The sequence below is a fragment of the Ambystoma mexicanum genome, chromosome 8 (assembly GCF_040938575.1).
Source record: "Ambystoma mexicanum isolate Mex_15411 chromosome 8, UKY_AmexF1_1, whole genome shotgun sequence".
Lineage (NCBI taxonomy): Eukaryota > Metazoa > Chordata > Amphibia > Caudata > Ambystomatidae > Ambystoma > Ambystoma mexicanum.
This window is the reverse complement of record NC_090929.1, coordinates 781,355,496-781,378,482: the sequence shown is the minus strand read 5'-3', so window position 1 is coordinate 781,378,482 and position 22,987 is coordinate 781,355,496. Positions and strand designations below refer to the sequence as shown.

General features: G+C 44.9%; 1 protein-coding gene across 2 annotated transcripts in view; it reads left to right on the top strand.

The window, feature by feature from the left end:
• SUPV3L1 (Suv3 like RNA helicase) overlaps window positions 1-22,987 on the top strand; it is a 1,718,675-nt gene that overhangs the window by 266,529 nt on the left and 1,429,159 nt on the right. For both annotated transcript variants that reach the window (XM_069610607.1, XM_069610608.1), the window contains exon 4: window positions 20,219-20,333. In XM_069610607.1, coding sequence (XP_069466708.1) covers window positions 20,219-20,333 — 115 coding nt within the window. The remainder of the gene's footprint in view (window positions 1-20,218; window positions 20,334-22,987) is intronic.

The window sequence follows — 22,987 nt, the reverse complement described above, 5'->3', positions numbered from 1 at the left end:
GTTTTATACGTGGAGTAAGATGTCATCTGCATATAGGGCCAATTTGTATTCTCTTCCATGTACCCGCAATCCCTCGACGCCTTCGTCTGTCCTGAGCGATTGAGCCAATTGTTCCAGTGATAGGGCGAACAATATTGCCGAAAGGGGGCATCGTTGCCTCGTGCTTCTGCTCAGCAGGAACCAGCGAGAGTACTGGGAGTTTACTGTCACGGATGCTCGAGGTGTAATGTATACCGCTTTGATTCCTTGTCGAAGTGTTGGACTGGCGCCTATCTTAATGTTGCCTCCAGGAAGTTTAATTCAACCCTGTAAAATGCTTTTTCTGTGTCGATTGAGAATAATACAGGGTTGTTTCGCATTTTCTTGGCTTTGTGTATAAGGTGAAGGGTCTTGCGGGTGGAGTCTGCCTCCTGTATACCGAGGATGAATCCGACCTGGTCGTTGTGGATTACGGCGAGCATATGAGTTTCGAGTCGTGCAGTGAGGACCCTTGTGTAAATTTTGGCGTCAATATTTAGGAGGGAAATAGGGCGATAGGATGTGCACTGCCTTGGATCTTTGCCTTCCTTCGGGATGACCGTAATTAGTGCTTCGGAGAAGGATTCGGGTGTAGAGCCGGTCTGGAGGATGTGGTTAAAGAGCTCAGCCATAAATGGGAGGAGGGTATCTATGAATGTTTTGTAAAATCCTGCCGTGTAGCCGTCGTTTCCGGCGGCTTTTCCTGTTGGGAGCCTTTTTATTACGTCTTCTATTTCTTTGTCGGTGATGGGGGGGGGGGCATCTAGGCATCTGCTATTTCTTGGGATAGACTTGGGATTGTTATCTTGTTCATGTATTCTGTGATTGCCCCATCATCTGATGTGGTATCTGAGGTATACAGATTCTTATAGAAGTCGGCAAAGGCTTTGGGGATGTTGGCATGTTTTTCTCTTGGGGGTCGTGTTTGTTTTCTATGTTTGATACCCATCTTTCTTGGCGTTCTCCATGGAGCCGGGCTGCGAGCAATGCATCTGCTTTGTCCCCTTTCTCGTAATGTTTCTGCTTCAGCTATTGGAGTTTGCGCACAATTTGATCAGTTTCCAGTTGCCGGAGTTCTTCCCTCTTGCTGGTCGCCTCTGCTATTTTTACCCTTCTCCCAGTGTCGGCGGATTGGGCGCTAAGGTGTAATTGAGCTATTTCATTTCGGAGTCTATTTTCCACCAGATACCGCTCCCTCTTCTTTGCCGCTCCGTCCTTGATTAGTATGCCTCTCCATGTCGCTTTCCCTGCTTCCCATACCGTGTTTTTCGAGACTTCACCTGTGTTTCGTTCAAAGTATTCGTCAATGTCCTTCTCAAGTTGTTCCCGGAAAATCGAATCCTTCCAGAGCTTTTCGTTACATCGCCATTTCGAGCTTCTGCAGGGGAGCACCACCCGGCTGAGGGTGACCGGGTGACCGTGACCATGTTGTGGTCTGACCGGGTTATGGGGGATGTTTTGGATGTGGTTACGCCCTTCGTTAAGTCCGGTGTGAGATATATGTAGTCGATTTTGGTATATGTAGCATGTGGTGCGGAATAGAAAGTGAAGCCTGTTTGGTGGGGGTTCATATAGCGCCATGCGTCTCTCAGCTTGTTGGTGTCCATCATATCTATTACTTCTGAGCGGCCGGCTTCGGGTGGGTTATTCGCCTGTAGATTGCCGGGTTGTCTGTCCAGTGTTGGGCCAGCCCACATGTTGAAGTCGCCTCCTAGGATCACTTCGCCTTCTGCTTCAAACATGACTTTGGGGACTATATGTTGTAGGAACCTGGACTGACCTGAGTTGGGGGCATATATGGATGCAAGTATAATGGTGGGGCCCTGTATCTTGCCGACCAACACGATTGCTCTTCCACTTACGTCTGCCCAAGTTTTCATAACTTCAAATTGGAGGCCTCGGCTGATTAGAATGCCTACGGCAGCTTTCCTGAGTGGGCCTAAGCCCCAGTATTCAGCGCACGTTCTGGTGTACAGAATCCTTATTTCATCCCCTTTAATATATCTGGTTTCCTGTAGGAAAAGTATGTCTAGGTCTGCCCTTTTGAATTCCCTGGTCACAAACGACTTGTTGGTGGGAGAATTGAGTCCTTTGACATTTAGTGTTCCAATCTTAATTATACCGAGCCTGTCGCTAACTGTGTTACAAATATTAGTCATTGGAGTGTTGTCTTCGTTCGTTCACTGGGTCCCATTCTTTATCAATGGATGCCAATGAAGTTGAGGTCTTCTTTTGAATGTGCCTGAGCGTCTTGGGTTTCAATGTTCTTAACTCCCTTCCCCCCTCCCTCCCTCCCTTCAGCGGTTTGTGATCCGCTACCCCCTTCCGTCCATCCTCGTTTTCCCTCTTTAACTTTTCTATCGAGGGTGTTCATCCTTGTTTTGGTGGCGCCTGATTCGGACTGGATGCAAATACAAACATTTTAACGTTTGAGCCCCCTAATCGCCCCCCCACCCTGGACAGTTAAACTCAATAGTTACATTCTGAAAAGGATATCGAGTATTACATGCAATTTCGCGGTCCGTCGCAGCTGCTTATTTCACCCCTCTCACGAGGGGGGATACCCCTTGAGGGGTCTGGCCACTTGTCGAGGAAGTATGGTTCAACCAGTTCTTGACGGTCGCTCTCGTTGAGTTTCCCAGTTTCCCATCTCTTAGATACAGATCTTTGGAATGTTTCCTTCATTTGTCACTATCTGGTGTGTTGTTGCCTCGTCTGTACTTTCTTGATCCCTTCACTCTTTTTCTCCTTGGAGTTCCCACTGCGTTCTCTTCTGTTTGTGTTCTCCTTGGTCTCCCTCCCTTGGGCCCGTTCCGAGGAGTTCCGCTGTACAGTCTCGGATCTCTTCTTCTGTACGTAACTGTACTCTTTTGGTTCCATGTTCGAAGTTGAGGGAGAAGGGGCATCCCCATCTGTATCGAGTACCTTGTTCTTTGAGCCACTTCGTTAGTGGATTAGAGGCATCTCAGGGCTAAGGTAACCGAGGATAGGTCTTGGAAGATGGTTATCTGGGCTCCTCCAAGGGTGAGCGGGCCCCCTGATCTGGCTTTCTCCAGAATCGTGGTTCTATCCTGATATCGATGGAATCTGGCAAGTACTGATCTTGGGCCACCTGGTGGACCTCCGGCTCTGTGTATTCTCTGTCCTGGGCTCATCGATATCTTCGTCCGCCGTCAGGATTTTGATGATGTCGTGGATTGTTTTTTTGAGATCTTCTTCTGTTTCCCCTTCGTGTTCCGGAATGCCGAAAAACCGTAGGTTGTTTCTTCTCTCTGTTTTCTAAATAATCAATTTTCAGGTGAAATTCCTCCTCTTTTCTCAATATCCCGTATTCTAAGGTCCATTTGGGTTTTCAAGGGTATCTATGGAGGCTTGATTGTTCTCGACCCCCTTCTAGTCTCTCCAATATTATCCATTCTCTGTGTAATCTTGTCTATTTTGCCACCTAGATTGGCTCCCATGTTTATTTCGTTCAGGATGGCAGCGATGTCACCCTTGGTAGCTGCTGCACCTGTCTCCGAGGCATCCGTCGATATTGTGTTCTTATTCTCTGAGACCAATAGGGGTGGAGTATATGCGTATCTGGCTAATTTCCCTTTAGTGTTCATGGGGTTGATTACTGTGTCCGAGAAGGCACGCGCCCCTAGTTCGGGGGCCCAACCCTCTGGACCACAGGGTGTTCGGATGGCTGTAGAATGGTTCCAGATTGTTAGTCGTGTCCTTTTCTTCGTTTGTTTTCCGGGGGGGGGGGGTCGCGATGTGGGGGCTCAGATCACGTTGCGGACCTACGGAAGGCGAGCTCACATAGAGTAGGAGCTCATCCGTGCGCCCCCTCCACCCACGCTTTATAATGTGTTCACAAAACCATTATTTGATATTCTTGATTATCTGGGTGTCACCTACACTAATAACGCGGATGACACCCAGATACTCATCCCTATCACAGGCAACCATGTTGTCGACACAAAAGCCCTGAATGAGGTTTACCAGGTCATACAGGCATGAATGGATCAACACGAGCTCTGTCTTAATGATGACAAGACAGAGCTCCTCAACTTGGGCTCCCCTAACCGATTTAGCAGACTAGACCACACCTTCAAATCATTCACCATTGATGGCAATATCATCAAGGTTACCAATGCTACTAAAACTCTTTGTATTTACCTCGATTCCACCTTATCTCTCTCGAGACAAACCAACGCTGTGGTCCCAGCTTCGGCCTACACTAATAAACCAATTACAGCCTGCCACGCATTTCTCACTACCACTAACTGCATTATCCTCGCCAGAACGTTAATCATGGCCAAGAGAGACTACTGCAATGCCCTCTATCTAGGTACTAGTCAACGTAACCTGTGCAAACTTCAGGTCACCCAAAATAGCGCCATTAGAGCCGCCTTGTTTATATCCAGGAACCAACACAGATAGGCCTCCCGGCGCAATCTGCGATGGCTCTCAGTAGCCCAAAGTGTCTCTCTCAAATCGCTTGCCCTCACACATAAATGCCTTGCCAACAAGGCCCCGCAATACCTGGGTAGCCGGTTCACCCCACTCACTTCTAGCCACCCCAGAGCAGCCCAAGCTCACTCCCTATCTGTGCCCAGATTTAAACTTCAGAAATCTGGGCGTATCAGCCTCCCGGTCCTTGCCTCCAAACTGTGGAATTCCTTGCACACTCCACTTAGACTAGAACCATCATTTCATGTCTTCAAGAGCAAAGCCAAATTGTGGCTCATTGTGCAAGAGTCGAACAGCATACTACTTCCACACTAGTAATACACTATTCCTTTGATCACTCACTGACATTGTCTGCCGACTCTCTCTGACTCTCCCTGTAAATTCGATTGTAAATATACCCATATGTACCTGACCATGTATATCCTGCCTGGCTACTGTATATTATTTACGTCCATGTATCCTATTTGCAGATGTTATTGTAAATTGCACCAGAACTGTAAGTATATATTGATTATATGTAACTAAGATGTGCGCCCAGATGCCTTTGGGCTAGGCGCGCTATACAAATAAAGAAATACAAATACAAATCCTGTCTCTAACAACCCTATGGACCTACCGATTGGATTTTTCATGGGGGATTTTTATTTACTCCTGCAAAAGTTAAGGTTTGGGATGGTGAGTGTTATCGCTTTTTCATATTAGGCTGAGGTGACGTTTTTCATCACACGTTATATGGGTAAACATTATGAATGCAATTATTATGAATGCAGTGTATGTAAATGCTCTTTATTGAAATAATATGATCTGTTGAAAGACCACATGATCTGATTTAGGCACAGACAGCATGGCAATATGCTTTACAGTAGCAAAGCAGGCACCTTTGATAGACTAACCAGGTGACCTTATCTGGGCACAACCAGCATGAAAAGAGAGCAGCTCTGCACTAATTACTGTATTGACAGGCCTGATTAAGGACTTTGAGCACAACCAGTTTAAAAGCACGCAATGGTGTATACCTTGGCTGCATAAAAAGGGGTTGCAAAATGCTTCTGCATAGTTTTGGTGAACTGGCATTGCTTGGAGTCTTTCATGTGCTGTCCTTCAAAACTAACTGTATGTTGATTGAATGGCTTGTTACCTAATATTTCTGAAATATTTGCAATAATATGCACAATTTAAAACCATAATTTTTTTTAAAAAAAAGGTCCTTAGTGGGTAGTGGATGAACCCTCCTAGGGTTGGTACAGGCTTGCTTGTGCTAATTTAATCAAACAATGACAAGCCTCCACTTTTCAAAGTCAACAGTCACCTCTGATCTAGAGGGTAGTAGCTTTGTTGAAGTTGGGCTTGGGTCTCCAAGAAGAAGGGTGAATAGGTCTACCCCCACTGAATACTCTCCTGCCTCCAGTCTGCTGTACCTGCTCCTGAATGCGTTGCTCTTCCATTTTGTTTTTCTGGATGACTTATATTAAAATGGTACATATGCCGATTCGGAGCATTATTCCTGGGACTGAGCAGTGGTCTCGATTGATGGTTATTGAATGCACACACATATTGGAGTAGTGACTCATGTGGGGTGTGCATTGCTAATTGTGGTTAATGTGTTTATACAGAGTTTACGCTGAGTGAATGGGTATTTGTGCAACAGTTGCAAGGATTAAGAAGGATTCTTTGAAAATATTCTTTTTCCTTTATAGGAGACAGAGTATGGAATAATAGGCATAAACATATTTGTTAAGAATAATGAAGTTGTTTGAAGCAAATATGTGGATGGAAAGGAGTATGAGTATTTCGATGTATTTGACTTGATCAGTGGATATTTAGTTTAATAACTGATGTTGTCCCTTTCTTTGTTTTTATTTGATTGCAAATTAGAATGCACTAAGGCAACACTTGTGGGACAAATTTGATATTTCTTAAATTGCGATTCGTCTGATGAAGACCTACGAGTATGTGAACGAGCAGAACTAGTGTATCTAGACCAACATGTGGCTGAAACAATGTCAACATGGCTTTACCATGTTATACAACAGATTGTCTACACTGGTAGAAGGATAAATGATTCTACAGCAAGACCGGAGGCTCACGTTATGCTCCTCTTTCTTTGCTGCTTACAGCAAGAGAAGTTTATTTCATTCCTTTTATTAACTTTTACTGTGATTGATCAGCAAGCTTTATTTTACATGCCGTTATCTTGAATATCAAAGTTGTTAGCTCCTAACGTTACATTAGGCTTTAATTCTTTGCAATCTTTCATTTACTTATTATCAGAGGACCGTGTAATCCCCGTCCTCTTTCTGTCTTTGTTTTTGTTGTCCCTGATGCCAGCTATTCTTCGCTGGCGTCGGAGAACGTTATCAAGATTCAGAGCCTCGCACGTAGCGAGAACTCCATTGTTATTTTGCCCATTTTCTGCTGCAGCGAATGCTTGCATGCCTCCCCAACTCAGGCTGTTTCCTAACGGATTTTACGAGCGCAAGCGCCGGCATTTACTTTACTAAAAATAGTTACTTTTCCCTCATTAGAAGCATAAAAAAAAAGAAAAACGGAGAAAGAAAATAAAGGAGACAGATCCTTTTTTCTAAGAAGTTTCAGTGGGTTGGAGAGAAGGCAGGTCTGATTGCCCACTGAATATATAAAATAAATAAAAAAAGAATGGTGACAAAGTATTACATTTATTATTATGGCAGCCCAATACTCCCCCCAGGCTGACCAAGATTGGTCGGAGGAAGAGGAGGGAGATTACCATATCGATGAAGTGGCTTTGGCAGACAGTCTAAAAAAGATACTGGGATCCTCTGTGGAAACCAGCATCAAAAAGGCTGTTTCAGAAATGCTCTTGCCCATCCAACAGCGCTTGGACAGTATGGAAGAGCACTTTGCAGAAAACACCCCCCATTGGGGAGGAAGAAGACACAGAAAAGAAAGTACCTTTCTGAAGGTGAATGTACCCTCCGAGCCAGCCAGAGCAAGCCACTGCTGCTATTTCAGACGCCTTCTTCAGGCTTAAAGCCTTTCTGACTAGGAAGGAGGCCCCTTTGGACGATGGACCCTCTCGCCCTGAGGAAGATAATGGGGGTGCTAGACCTTCGAGCCCAGAGGAGTTCCAACAGGGCACAGACGACGAACAGGACAAGTGGGAATACAATAATGGTGATCAGACCCCCATTTCCTCAGAAGAGGACAATCAAACCATAGGGTCACGTCCCTCTACCTCGGGGAACGCGGCAGCCCACATTCCCAAGAGGACAGCCGGTGAACATTCTTTAGAGGGTATGTTTACACCGGAGGATTTGATACACCACAGATCCACAGATTGAGAACCGTCGTGTAGAGCCACAGAGTACATCAAGGCCAGGCTGCGTCGGCCCTTGGATAAAGAAGTTAGAGCCAGGCACAAATCAGAATGCCCTCGCACAGAGATTTCCGGGGAAGGTAGCTATAACCCCTGAACTCGATTCCAAAATGATTACCTTCCTAGGGAAGAACATCAAAGACCCCAGGCAAGGCATTGATCGTGCCTGGAGATCCTGTCAAGACAGGGTCCTGGCCATTACTGGACCCCAGGCTAAAATAATGGACCTGGCCGAAAAGGCCATTGATACAGGCAATCCAATTGACCCAATCATTCTATCCGGATTCCAAATTGGGAGAGGTGGCAGATACCGAATCTGGAGCGGTAGCTCAGGGCCTGCTATTCGGGGATCCTTTCATGAAAGAGATGCCAAATTGGTAGGCCACTTCACTGCCTTGGACAAGGCGTAAACATCCATTAAAAGAGTCTTCGACACCAACATTTTTTTTCGGGACGGACTAGGTAAGGGTCGCTCCTCCGGCCGATATTCCTTTGATAGAAGACCTCAATCTTCAAGTGACAGCACAATTTCTGGCAAGACCGTACAGACACCACCTTCCCATCAAGAGTACGAGGAAGAGGTTGTGGTTGAAGAAGAGCGGTTAGATATCCAGCTCAACAACAACCAACCGGTCAGTGTAAACATAGCAGCCCAAGCGCCGCAGACACCCATAGGAGAGAGAATAGCTCTTTTTGTGCGAGCCTGGGACTCCTTATCAGGAGATGCCTGGATCAGGGACACAGCTCGAGGCTTGCATCTAGAGTTCTTTGCTCAACCCTTTTTTAAACGAGTCCGCCCGCTCAGATAGTGATATCAGAAGCAGACACGGCAGCGATAGACAGCGAGGTACAGTCTACACCAAAAACAGGCAATACGCCTCTGTTCGAGTTAGGGTGGATTTTTCAGCCCTATATTTTTGGTGCCCAGCAAGCAAAAGGTACGTCCAGTAAATCTCAGGGCTTTGTACGACTTCATAGTCTACCGCCAATTAAAGATGGAGAGGATTCACATGCTCAGACATTTTAAAACCAGGCAACTGGCTCATTTGCCTGAACCTCAGGGACGCTTATCTGGCAGTGCCCATACCTCAGACACGCATGTTACCTGAGGTTCTCCTGGAAAGGTCAGGATTGGGCGTGTACAAGCTTGTCCTTCAGGCTCTCCTCAGCCCCTTGGGCATTTACCAAGCTTCTAAGGCTGGTCGTAGCTCATCTGAGAGAGCAGGGTATCAGACTCATAATTTACCTAGACGATATTATCTTCATGGCCCAATTTCAAGCCCTGGTGGAACAGCAGGCCAAACTGGCCATAGATCTATTACACAGCCTCGGTTTCATCATAAATTGGGAGAAATCGATCCTCTGCCCATCCAGGAACCTAGAATTTCTAGGATTAGTTGTGGATACACAGATCTCACAGCTCCGTCTCCCTAGAACCAAGATAAATTCCACACGTCGGGAGATTTGCATGCTTCTTCAGAGGAATGTCATCTCCCTCCGGGAGCTAGCGAGAGTAATAGGTCTACTAACCTCTTCCATTCAAGCGATATTTCCTGGCCCACTCTACTACCGGGAGTTGCAGAGACAGAAAGGTCAGCACTTGAGGCACAGCCTTTCGTATGCCTGCGGGCTGCCGGCGCTATATAAGCACCCATAACATAACTCTCGCCTCAGGCAAGAATGGAACTCATCTGGTGGCTCACGCACATGGAAGCCTGGAACGGCAGAGCCATCTTCGGGTCCACCACGGATATAGTGATAGTCAGACGCCAGTCGCTCCGGTTGGGGAGCAAGACTCGGTACAGTAGCCGAGTCAACTTGGTCCCCTCAGGAACTGGAAATGCACATAAACTGTCTGCAGCTCCTCGCAGGCTCTTTCGCGGTACAGTCTTTTGCCAGAGGCAGATTGAGTTGTTGTATTTTGCTCAAAATTGACAACATTTCCGCAGTAAGGTACATCAATCATCTGGGTGGCACCAAATCAAGACCTCTAGCGGAGCTAGCCAAAGATTTTTGCCATTTCTGCTTGGAACACCATGGCGGAGTACCTCCCAGGGTTCAGGAACGTAGTGGCAGACTGGCACTCCCGTTATTCCACCGACTACAGCGACTGGAGGCTCAACAGAGACGTCTTCCTCTGCCTCCAGCCGATATGGGGCCCCATTTATTTAATTGATTCGCATATGTTCAGCGCACATCAGCCCTTGGGCATCGTGGCGCTTGTTACAGATATTGAATACATTTAGTTACAAAGATAGAGCGGAGCTTAGTTGCAGGAGGAAAGCAAGAAGGAACATAATGCATACTGGACACCATACATTTTGTGTGATATACATAGTGCAGAGCACGAAAATGTGTGGAGGTGTATGAGATGTAAGAGGTTGGTGAGGCAGAAGCAGGAGGGAGGGAGTTAATTGAAGAGGGCAGTTTTGAGGTGTTTCCGGAAGGCTGTGAGGGATGTCTCAGTTCTGAGGGTGGTTGGGAGAGCGTTCCAAAGCTTGGGGGCTAAGAATGGGAATCCTAACCCCCCTGCTTTGGCCCTATTGATGTGTGGGATATTGATTTGATTGGTGTAGTGTGTTCTGATGGGCCAGTAAGAAGTGGTCCTTGATATAGATTGCGACCGGCATGAAGGAGCAGTGAGATTGAGACATTTATGAGTGATGGTGAGTATTTTAAAGGTAATGCGGTCTTTGACTGGGAGCCAGTGGGCTTCTTGTCTAGCTTGGGTGATGTGCTCTCTTTTCGAGATGCTTAGCGCTACTCTTAGCATGTTATTTTGAGTAACTTGAAGTCTGTTTTTTATTGATGTGCCTGCTAGAAGGGAGTTGCAGCAGTCTAGCTTGGCTCCTATCGTAGCTCTAGCAATTGAGGCAGTTTGATTTGGACAGGTAGGGTTTTATGGCATTGATAAGTTTGGTGCTTAAGGCTGAGGCTGAGGCAATGGCTCTTACCTGTTTGTCCATTGATAGGGTGGGACCTGTTTGCCTCCCGTCTCAACACTACGCTTCCGATTTTTTTTTTTACAGCTGGAGGCCGGATCCAGCTGCTGCCGCAACAGATTCATTTCTGCAGCATTGAACGGAAGGGATCCTTTACGCCTTTCTCCCTTTCATCATGATAGCGAGGAGCCTGGCGAAGGCCTGTCGGGAACAAACGGAGATGGCCCTCATAGCCCCCGCCTGGACATCTCAGACCTGGTATCCAGTTCTTCTGGAACTTTCCTCGGATTTTCCAATCCTTCTACCCCGATTTCCAGATCTGCTAATGGGTCCGACAGGTCAACGCTGCCGCCTTCTCAGCGGGTTGCTGATGCTAGCAGCCTGGAGGATTTCACGGCAAGATGGAGAGTCCCAGGAATCTCGCATAAGGCCATCAGTCTCATCGAGGAGAGCTGTGCTCCTGCTACCTTCAAGAGATACTCCAACTCTTGGAATGTCTGGACACGTTGGTGTTTGGACCAACGGCTCTATCCAGTTTCGGCACCTACAGAGGAAATTCTGAATTTCCTAGCACCTTTGGTAGAGCGAGGCCTCGCCTACAGGATGGTCAGTGCTTACCGCTCTGCAATTTCAGCTGGCCACAACCTCGTGCAAGGGGTCCCAGCAGGAGAGCATCACCTAGTTTACTGTAGTATGACGTGCTACTTGCATCACCTGGGAAAACTGTCCCAAAACCTAACGCCACTTCGGGTTGGCTCCCCTAGTGATAGGGTCAGTATAGTTACATATAGAAGGAATGATAAGGACAGGTCAGGTGGTACACTTGGGTTGTCCCTAACAGTTGCTACACCAAATTGGTTACAATGGGACACTCGGTGATTGGCTAGCTAGAATGGCGTCAGTGATGAGCCCCTCGTATTCTGGTTCATCCGAGAGCCCTCAAGTATGGGACCATCGCTGTTCCCAGCTTGCGGTGTAACTGGTGCTGGCAACAATGTGCAACTATGTGTTAGTGGTCAACAATGGACAGGTCTGGCTAGTGGCTGATGTGCATGCCTTTCCCATCGCTGTAGGTGTCCAACTTGTCACTTCGTTGTTGCAGATCGTGTCCCAGACGTGGGACCCCAGCGACTTTCTATCTCGCGAGCTTGGCATTTTGTCAGCTCGGCTTGGTCACGTGTGGAGAGACTGTGGCTGGAGCAGAATTATGAGCATTTGATTTGTATTTCGGCTCTGAGGAGCATTCGGCGTTGGCAGGTATAACCTTGGCGCGGGGAGCGCGGCATGTGAATGGCAACATTGCGGCCTTGGTTGTGAGCTCTCGTTGGGGCTCGTTCTGCGTGATCAACGCTTTGCATTTTCGTCTGAGAGGCTCCTGCCTGGAGACTCTTGTTTTGCAGCCTACCTTGGCCTAGTTTCTGGGTGGCAGTACATAATCCTTAATGTGGGGGTCGTGAGGGGCGACAGAGCGTCACAAGCAGCAGTAGATATATAGGGTGGCGTCTTCACAGGGATAGGTAGCGAGAAAGCTTCTGCAAGCATATATACACAAGCTCTTCGGGCGTCTTGCGTTTCTGCGGTGCTGTAGGAGGCCTATGAAAAATAACAACGATGCGTGTCTGTGGGTGTATCGGTCATCTGTGTCATAGCACTGAGTATGTTCTTCGTGTGGGTTGGTATGTGAGTGACCAGTGTGCATGGTGGCACGTGTGTTCTCGTTTGTTGGCTATGTTGTCATGGCATCTCTAATGATGATGGCGTTTGTGGCTGTTGTCTAATCGAGTTAGTCCATGAGGCTGACGCCGGCGGTTCCCGGACGTGCTAGTGGGCAGGCTCCCTGGTCGTGTGGGCCGCGGACACAGGGGACCTGTCCGCCTGGTGACGAAGTGAAGGGGTCGAACTCCTCTCCCGGGGGGTGCTTGGGTCTTCATGTCCTGGGCCATGGTTTGGATGAGAATGGGGGAAGGGTGTTTTCCCATTTTCCCACTTCAAGGTGCTCAACCTTTTCCTCTCTTAGCCTAATAATGAGGAGCTATTCCGCACCGCTCTTTCCAGCAAGCTTACCACGCTATTATGATTGATTGATATTTTATTTCTATTGCGCTCGTACCCAAGCGTTTCAGAGTGCGACAAGGCAAGGGAGGGGAACCGGAGAGAACAAAACGGTGATCTTACTAGGCCCAGTGACATTGAGAACGCGCAAGTGCATGGGAGAGGGGGGAGGGGAAAAGTGCATGGAAGGGGGGAGAAGTGGAAAGTGCGAAGCAGAGGAGAAACAGATAAATGACAACAAATAAATAATAAAGGCAACAAACAGTGGTAATGCAGCCAGAAATGTGCAAGTGCTAGGTTTAAGGCAGCAGACAGGGTAGGTCTGATAAGTGGAGGAAGAAAAAGGGGGGGGCAGTATGGGTAAAGATACAGACCCCAGTGTAAGGGGTGGCCCAGAGGCAGTGCGGGAGGGTGGCTGGGTGAGCAGGTACCTGGGCCCGAAGGACAGAGGATGGCCAGGTGCACGGTGCCAAGAGAGAACAGATCAGCAGGGGAGAGGGGGAGTGAACGCAGAAGAAAAGAGGAAGGTCTTGAGGTGCTTCCGGAACCAGAGATGGTTCTCCTCAAGTTTTAGAGATGCTTGGTCTCCTGCAGAAGGGTCTCCAGTGTGAGAGCTCTCGACCTTGCAGGCAGGACTTTTTCTCCAGATGGCATAGTTTTCCACTTACCCAGAAGGACTAAATGCAACTCAAGAGTAATCTCATATCCCGCCTTTAGCGAACAGCCGAAGCTTTGCCTGGTCAAGTGCTTAAAGGTCTACGAAGAGGTGACTGTGCCCCTTAGGATCTCTCCTAATAGAAGCTGCTGATAGCACTGCGCAAACCCCACAGGGCAGTTTCTGCCCTGAAATTGGCACGCTAGGTGCGCTGGACTCTCACAAGCAGGTATAGATAATACTCACTTTGGCGCCCACTCCAGTGAGCGGTGCCATGGCTTCCAAATCTTTTCAGGTTGGAGTTTATCTAGAAGACATTATGAGGATGGCCGATTGGGCAGGTGAATCAATTTTCAATTCTGAAACCGGTAGAACATCCTGCATCTATAGTGGTGAGTAAGCTTTAAACAAGCATAATGTGAGCCTCCGGTCTTGACATAGAATAAAGATTATCAATTATAACTTAAAAGAAAGTCTTAATTCTATGTCGAGACCGGAGGCTCACATTATGCTTCTCTTTCTTTTATTAAAGTAAAAAAATATCTAAAACCTGTAAAAACATCAAACTGCTAAAACGAGAGCTATGCTTGCAGCCTTGAAGAATAAGGTATCAAGGGTAGTCAAAGGCCTTTTTTTCTTGACAGCCATGCCGCGTGGCTGTATTATGCAGTTGCAAATGCTACATGGGGGAAATGTACATTGAAATAGCATTGCAGAACTAATTGAGCGGATGCCAACATCTTTCATGATTGGTCTCAAATACATACTAATCTCAGAGTCCTGTGTCAAATCAATAAAAAATGCATTCCAGTTTCTTTGGATGCTCCACACAGCGGACAAACATCACAAGCGGATATCTGCCAAGAATGGGTTAAAGAAGTGACTGGAAAAATGCCCACTCTAAGACACATGTATAAAGATCTTTCAAAAGGTAAAGAGATTAGATCCAAATAATATTTAAAACCAACTTCTCAATTGTGGGATAAATAGTCTAAACTCAATTTACCATTAGTGGCATTGGCCAAAAGATAATCCCAAGTACGGGTCTTAGCCACCACCTTTAGTTTACTCAAAATGGCACGGCTACTCATCGAGCCTCCAAAGCGCTAAGCGTTTTCTTTATGTATAAATCAGTTATGGCTATTCTCCATTTCGAGACAATAAATTACCTAATGCATCCCTACATTTGCCTAGGCCTGGTTGGTGCCACACTCTTAACCAAAGAACTAAACATGGCCTTGGTGCCAATCGAGCCGGTGCCAAGTTCTAAATGGTTAAGAGCATTAGGTGTTAGACACCATCACATGGGATTAATAGACTCTGGATTTGATTTTGAGGTCAATGGATGTATACGTTTATTTGTACTCGCATCATGAAACTCATTTTTTTTTTAAAAAAATGCTTTTATTGTACATGGTTACACCAATCCCACTGCATGATTTGAAGTTGCACTAAATTGTTTGATATATTTAATACAAATTAATAACATTAACATAAACAACGAAAGTTGCAGGGCTTGAACAAAAATTGGCAAAAACTATTGAAAGCCATGTTGTCACATAACCCAAAAACCATGTGGCGGACCTTGGTGCTCGCCAAAGACCCAAAAATGAAAAGCACATGATTAACCCCGTCCCGGAGCCCATGTGGCAAAGGTTTATTGAATGCTTAAAAGATGGTGAACCAAAAAGTGAATAAATACCAGACTGGGGACGGGGGTCCATTAAGGTGGGCCAGACTGCTTTGCAATCTATATGCCTTCACAAAAAGATCCCCCAATCCTGGACAAATTCTATATTGGTACCAGCTTATAAAGTCGGACACAGGCTGAGCCTGTAAAATTACCAACTACTGTCTTATTGGACACTACGGGTAAGGTATTTGACATGTGTGTTTAAAACATCTACAAGCATGGGTCGATGAAAATGAGCTTCACCCATTGGAAACTGGTTTCTGGTCGGGTGTGGCAGTACTAATCTAAATCTGCTAGTGGAAGACTGTAATTAACTTGGCAAAGGATAAAGCAGACCCTTCTCTGTACTACGCGTTCGTGGATTTTAAATCCATGTTCGATTTAGTTAACAGGGAACGCCTATGGGTTAAGATGCAAGAGTGGGGATGCCCACGCTGGTTGCTTGAAATTGTCATAGCGCTACACAATAAAACGACTGCTAGGATCCGTCTGGGCAATGGTAACCATCTTTCGGGGGAGATCAAAAAAGATTGTTAAACAGAGGTGTATTTTGGTTCCCCTCCTTTTTAACTTCTACCATGCTGACCTGATCCGCTGCCTGGAGACACTGGGAGTTCGGTCTCCCAAGATTGGTCACAAGCATATTACGGCAATCTTGTATGCAGATGACCTGGTGCTCTTGAGCCACACGGTAACGGGAATAAAAACACTCCTAAAAAATGTGGTGGAATATGCAAAGGTAAATGAGTTAGAAATACACTTTAATAAAACAAAGGTAATGTTAGTAACCCATAACAAAATGTATGGATTAAGAATTGATCTTAGTTTTGGACAGATCCAATATGCCTCCCATTACAAATATCTGGGATTAAACCTGATGGAGGATGGCAGTTATGAAAACATATTAAATACTAAAAGGTCACAAAAGCGAGACAGCTGACCTATTTGATCTATTCTCAAAGGGGAATGCAGGATTCTCACTGAGTGGGACGCTAATGATATATAAACAATGGTTTTGTCCCATCATTCTGTATGGACTGGAAGGCCTGGCATTATACAGATGGGAATGGCAGAAGCGGGTAGAGGGTTTTTTCTGGTGCAAAATGTTAGGGTTACCACAAAGTACCCCCATAGAATACTTGCATTTGGAGTTGGAATTATTATCCGTCCAAGCGATGGTTATGAAACGTAGAAGCTAATTGTATATCCGTACACAGATGTTTTCCTAGGATTCCTTGATGGCCCAAGTAGCGGGGTATATCCCGGCCGGGACTAAAACAGGACAAATACATAAAAACAGTACAGGAAATGTTCATTAAAATAAACTGCCAACTAGACTTTTCTCGAGAAACCAGTTATGCAAAATTTTTAAAAAGTGTTTGCAAGGAAATTAACCCAGTTGGATTGGTTGCATAATTATATCCATTTGGAAACGATGCATGGATATACTGAAGTATCAAAAGTGGTTCACTGTTTTATGCACCCTCAGTTATACCTTTTGATCTTCCCTGACCCCAATGTAAGACGGTTACGACTCCTGACGAGGATCAACCAGCTCCCGGTATGCTCATCAATGGGTGGTTGCTTGAAACGTAGTCTGGGAAAGTCGTTTCTGTAGGATTTGTAAGAACCCTTGTAATAAAGAGACAGTGAGACACATCTTCACTGAATGCCCGAAACTAGGCCACCTTTATATGGCACAACTTGGTTGACTGGTACATAACTACGAGTCAATTTTGGATCACGATTTTTGGGTCCATTGCCTGAATACAAACTTAACATCAGTGCATATTGCTCTGTACCAAATCTGGCTAAACATTAAGAAATTCTTCTGACTAGTAGTATTGAGGCATTTTAGACAAAAAGGTAAAACCTTCGAAATTCACTATGATGAAATTGTTTGTATTATTTAGGAAGTTTTAGATGCTATGTTTGTACGAATGCATGAAGTAAGAAGGCAAACAAATCTTAATTGTAAAACATAAATGTAATGGTATTATATTGCATCTTATTTGTGTATTGGAAATATGTATACGCAAAAGTTCTGTGAACTAAAACGTATAATAAATATTAATGTATGCTGCTGGAAGGGGGCATTTGCTCATAATTTTTAACATAGACTAGCCTCTTAAAATATCAAGTAAGTGGTTTGAGAGCGACAGCTAGCATTCTGAACAAATTATGCTTTTTTAGGTTAATTCCAGATTAAGCATGTTGATTGAAATAATGTTATAAACCTATTCAGGACCATTATAAAATACAGATCGTTCAGGGAACATGGACTTCAGTTCACAGATAATTTGGCCTTTTCTATCTCTTTCTTAGTGTATTGGTAATATAGAATTTAATTCCCACAATGCAGCTGTACCTTAGATTTCAACTCTCATAATGAAACACTTCACTTTCTCAACACCTTTTCCTTTAGAGGCATTGGGAATGTAGACTTCGATTCTCTGATGGATCAACAAATTAAGTGATGCACCAAATGAAGGTTCAAAAGGTTTGTATTTTCATACAAGGTTAGGTCAGATAAACACTTAAATATTCTACTGGTTTATCTATGTCATAAATGGGAATCCTTGTCTGTGAATGCTGTGAGCTAATAGTTCAAGGAAAATCACACAAGTTTTGTTGACAGAATAATTAAGTGTAACACATGGCCTGAATAATCTGTAGAGTCACTGGGGAAGGAATCCATGGTTTATATTTCATAGAATAACAGGAAGTAAGAAATTCTTAGGAGCAATGTTGGTAGATGAATGAAAGAAATATAGCGGCTGGAGAAGGAGATTGCGATGGTGGTGCTAGGGTGGTCCGCTACCCCTGACCCCCTCACTCACTCACACCCCCCTCAGTTCGGATACCCACCCTAGTCCAGGTGTCTGCGGTAGCCCCTGGTTAGTGCTACTGCTAGTTAACCCCTAGTGCCTCAAGCTGGACCAAATACAGATGTCTCCCTGAGTGCCGTCTGTTTAACTCCACCAGTGATCTTGAATTTAGCCCTACTCTACCATTGGTCTGTTCTGTTATGGTAGTGCATTTGTGCCATCTGATTCTTCAGCCCTTGACCGCCTTAAAACTCTACTCCTCCCCTCCTATTCTCATCCTCCGTCCAATGACGCCATCTCTCTGATGTTAAAACACTTCCTTCGTTCCGCTCTCCCCTCTTCTCTACCTTCTCACACTACTGCTTCTCTGCCTGCTCTAACTCTACTACTAATACTCACTTTACTCCACTATCACCCTCGCTACTACCTCTCTCTACTATGGCTACTACTCTCTCTGCTACCACCCTCTTCTACTACTACTACTGCTACTCTTACTGCCTTCACAACTACTGCTCTCAACTCCTACTCATTACTGGCCCTCGTCTCCACCCTTTGATGTCCCTACCCTGTCCATCCTACTGCTTCCAATTCCTCGCCACTTCTACTGCTCTTCTCCCTACTACTGCTACTGCTCTTTTCCTGTCCATGAAACTCAGGAATATGGTGCCCTGTTCATCCCACACTACTCCCACTCACTATTTTCACCCCCTCCCCACTTTCTCTACTATGCCCTGCTTTTCGAATCCCTCTTCTACACCCCTCTCTATAAGCCTCACTCTCTCCCAACACTGAACACATCTCACTCTAAATACTAGACTCACTACATGCTGTTATCTCTCACACCAACTTCTATCATTCTCCCTCTCCCCTCCCGACTCTACAATACACCCACTACACTACACACTATTGGTACCACTCTTTCAAGTACTTCACCTTTTAAAAGATCTGCTACCAACTCACCCAACATTCTGATCACCTTCTTTTTACCACCTGGTCTTTCGTTCCCGCTCCTCCTGTGGCCTCACCCATACAACCCACACGTTGTCTTTCCTGATGCCTATTCTCACCTTTCCATTGGTTGCTAGCCTGAGACATTTGCCTTTTATCCAAGCTAGCCTTATATAGCAGGTCTTACTGATCGCTAGTTGGGGAATCTGAGATTTAGGGACACCTGGGCCAGGGAGCTGGATATGAGAGAGGGATGCCCAATAGTCGATCCCCTGCCTTTTCCAGCCCAATCAAGACCCAACCAAATGCTAATCGTATAGACCGTTATCACTCTATATCTGGATGGGGAAACCTCTAGCTAAAGTAATTGCAAACAGTCTAATGCATCTAATGAGGGCATTCGTATATACTGGCCAGGCAAAGAATTTATTCTCGGATAGTCTACAAGTAGGAACTTGGGGATGCTTTGCAACGTGATGAATGGGGAGGACAATGATTTAAAGGCTGTTGCCATGTTGTTGGAGGTTCAAAAGGCCTTGGACTACCTGGCTTGATCTACATGTCTGATTGTTACATAAAATGGGTCTCTGACCCCCCATTGAGTTCCTGGGTTAAGCAACTTTACAATTAACCATATGCAAGAGTTATGGTCTAAGGTCTGGTTTCGTCAAGTATGCAGCTGGTGTCCACCTCCTCCTTGCGCCCAAGTCTTTGCATTGACTATGGAGCCACTAAGTTGAAAATAGCTAACTGCACTGGTGGGAAAGGGATCGTAACTGAAGGAATGGAATCCACCATTTCATAATATGCCGATGGTGCCCTTCTTTTATATAAGGAGAACGATGAATGGGATGAAAGAAGCCCTTGTCATTGACCAAAGTGCTGAGGTGTCCAGGTTACGGTTTAACTGTAGGAAATTGAGGTTTCCGCTGTGCTGCTCTTATTTGGGGTTCCCTAACTATGCTGGCTGGCCCTTGCACAAAACTACATCGAATATCTTGGAATTGAGATTGTGAGGATTGTACAAGAAAGTTTTTGCCATAGTGTAGAATCCACATTTATGGTTGTCTACACTTTTCAACTGGGTCCAGGAATTACCCCAAATGAACAAAGAATGGAACTATTGTACTTATTTTTGCAATGTAGCATATACAGGAAAACCTAGACCTGCATGTTTAGCACATTCTCAATGCAATACTGTACTGTTTGCCAGAAGCGTTTTCTTAAAACAAATCTGACCATGTGAAACTAGAATTGCTTCTCTTTCAGGTCATGTTGATGATCTTTTCCCATTTTTTATGAGGCACGCGAAGCAGATCTTCCCCATGCTGGACTGCATAGATGATCTTCGTAAAATCAGTGATTTGAGGTTACCACCTAATTGGTAAGCTGCTTTTAAAGGGGACACTTACATTAGCGTTTTTCCGATGTGAATCTTGGAGCATGGCTCTAGAGGAAATTACACTGATATTCTTAATTGGAAGCCTAAAGGACAGATGTGGGTGACTTTGCATTTAACATTACAGTACATTGTTTTGACCTTTCCTTTTGTACCTGAACTTTAAAACACATACTGATTTTGTGTATTGCTTTAGGAGATGAAAATAACGAATGAATTGTTTGCAATGTCAAGCTGCCTTCCTAGTGTTTGGGGATCACCTATAGAATAATCTTATGTTTTTCATGCTTAAATATCACGGCAAAACACTTCATTGGAATGCATGCAGTACGTTTCAAATATTCACATGCAGTGTTCAGGCTTATTAGTTTCATGCTTAGAACCCCAAAAATTGAGTGAGCGCATTTAAAAACTTGATTATTCATGTTTATATTTTGTAATTTGGAACACTTAGGAAGAGTTCCATACCTTACTCTAGTTTCATGCGACACTGGTTGGGATTCAATAGCATCTAGAGGGCGCATTGATCAGGGTACGTTATCCCTAATTGTTGTTACTTGATAATTTACCAATTCTCTTTTGGTGCTATATGTGTTTTATGATCAAATGCAACACGCAAATTTAAAAAAAAATGCTTAAAGACAAAAATAGATGCTGAGATGAAGGTCCTCTTTTGCTCACTTTTTGAGACCTCCTTTTTTTTTTTTGTCTTTTAATGGGTCCTGACTATTTATCCCCAATTCCCCCACTCCTCACTCCCTGCAACTCTTACATTTGGGGAATCCACTGGTGGTAGGGGGTGCATTCTCCCTCTGTCAGTGCCCTGATCCAGACAGTTGCATTGGTTCTGGTTGATGGCAGTATATTTTAAATATATCTGACCCACACATTTTCAGCCATTTTGGCTCCCAGGAATACTATTCTTCTTTGATGCTTCCAAAACTGAGTGTGTAGTGGTGTGAAATCAGTTACCAGGCAAGTGTAATGGTACATTACAAGCAGTTTTACATTGCGCCAAGTTGCCACCATAGTAATCTCGTAGCGCCTAGACTTGTCTGAATAGAGGCATATTATTCTAGTCTTAGACTAGCAAGAAAGGGAAAAGGAAATTGTAGAAGGAAAGAGGGAGGGCGCCAAATAATCGACAAGACATGGCCAGACAGGCCACATGGGGAAAGATGGGGTAATGTTTGGTAGTTTGGATGCATTCAACTCCAAGTGAGGCGTGTAAAGAACCATGTGCAATGTGAGAAATATGTTGCACTGTGTCTGTGAACAGGTTAGTTTGCTTGAGGGCAATTTTAGGGGAGGGTGACATGGACTGGGGGCTGTTGTCATAATTTTACAGCCTGCCAGCTCAGATTTACTACCGTTTGGGTTTAAGAACCCTAAACCTGAAAATCTCCCCAACTATTTGGGTCTTGTAAACATTTTGATAGCTTACATAGATTTCTGACTTATATTTTGTGACCAGAAAGACTCTGCTGCCTTTAGTAGTCCAGTATTCAAAATTAAGATTCAATGAGCAAGCGCGAAAACCAGATCCTGGGTGTTGGGCATCACCCACTAGGTATGAGCTACCAGTGTGGAACCAGGAGCAAGTACACAGTGGCCCACAAATCTAACTCCTACAGGAGAGGTACATTTTCATTTTTCACCCTTCATGTATGATTCATTATATTTGAATGTTTCTTAGATGTGTCCTAATGCTACTTTTTAAACTTTCTCAAATACTCGAAGTTAATGTTACATAATTATGTTCTTAAGGCACCTGATGACTGGGGAGCCAAACGTAGCTCCTGGTTGTTGTTTGTTTCAATCTTAATAGGCTCCCATGGGCTAGAAACAGGCGCTAAATAGTTCTAGCAAGTTTTAATCCTGTAGGCCATATAGCTACCAGGATACGGGTGCTTTTTAAACATCTCATTTTGCTCCCAGGGTTACTGTCACCCTGAAAGTGTGCTGTGGAGCAGGTTGGTGGCATCTGATTTTAGTTTTGGATACGCCAGGGTTGTAGCCGCTTGGGTTCTAATGTTTTTTTAAACTCTTCCCGACCATGCTGTTTTTTGCCATCCTGTGGTCTGTGTGTGATATACGTTTAAAACTTTGAATGTAGAAATGACTGCATCTCTTTTTATTTTTTTAAATGCCGGAGCAGACCCCCACCCCTGCCTCCCATCTTAACTATTCCCTTTACCCCCTATCTCTAGATTTCTTTAAAATGTCCCCAGTAATTGGAGAAATAACCACAAAAAAGGTGCAGTAATTTCTCCATTTTTAATTTTTCTTGAGACGTTTTGTATGGATACAGTCTGTGAGGCCCACAAGGGAGTCATTGGCTGTTTTGCTATTGTGGTCTTATCCTCGGCCCTCAAAGGCATCCTCTGTTGTGGTTTAGACTAGTTTGAAGTCCTTGATCCTTCCCAATCTACATTAATGTAGAAGTTCCAGTTTGATTGGCAGTTTTTAGGCCTAGCCTGATTGGCTGACCACCAAAACCTTTTGTGTGCCTAGTGTGATCGTTGGGCTTGCTTAAACACGCCCCTGGGTGAATGTATGACCAGTGGGAGGCTATGTGCATTTCTCATGTCAGTACTTCAACTCCTGTAAGACTGTCTTAATATATGATGCTAGTAAGA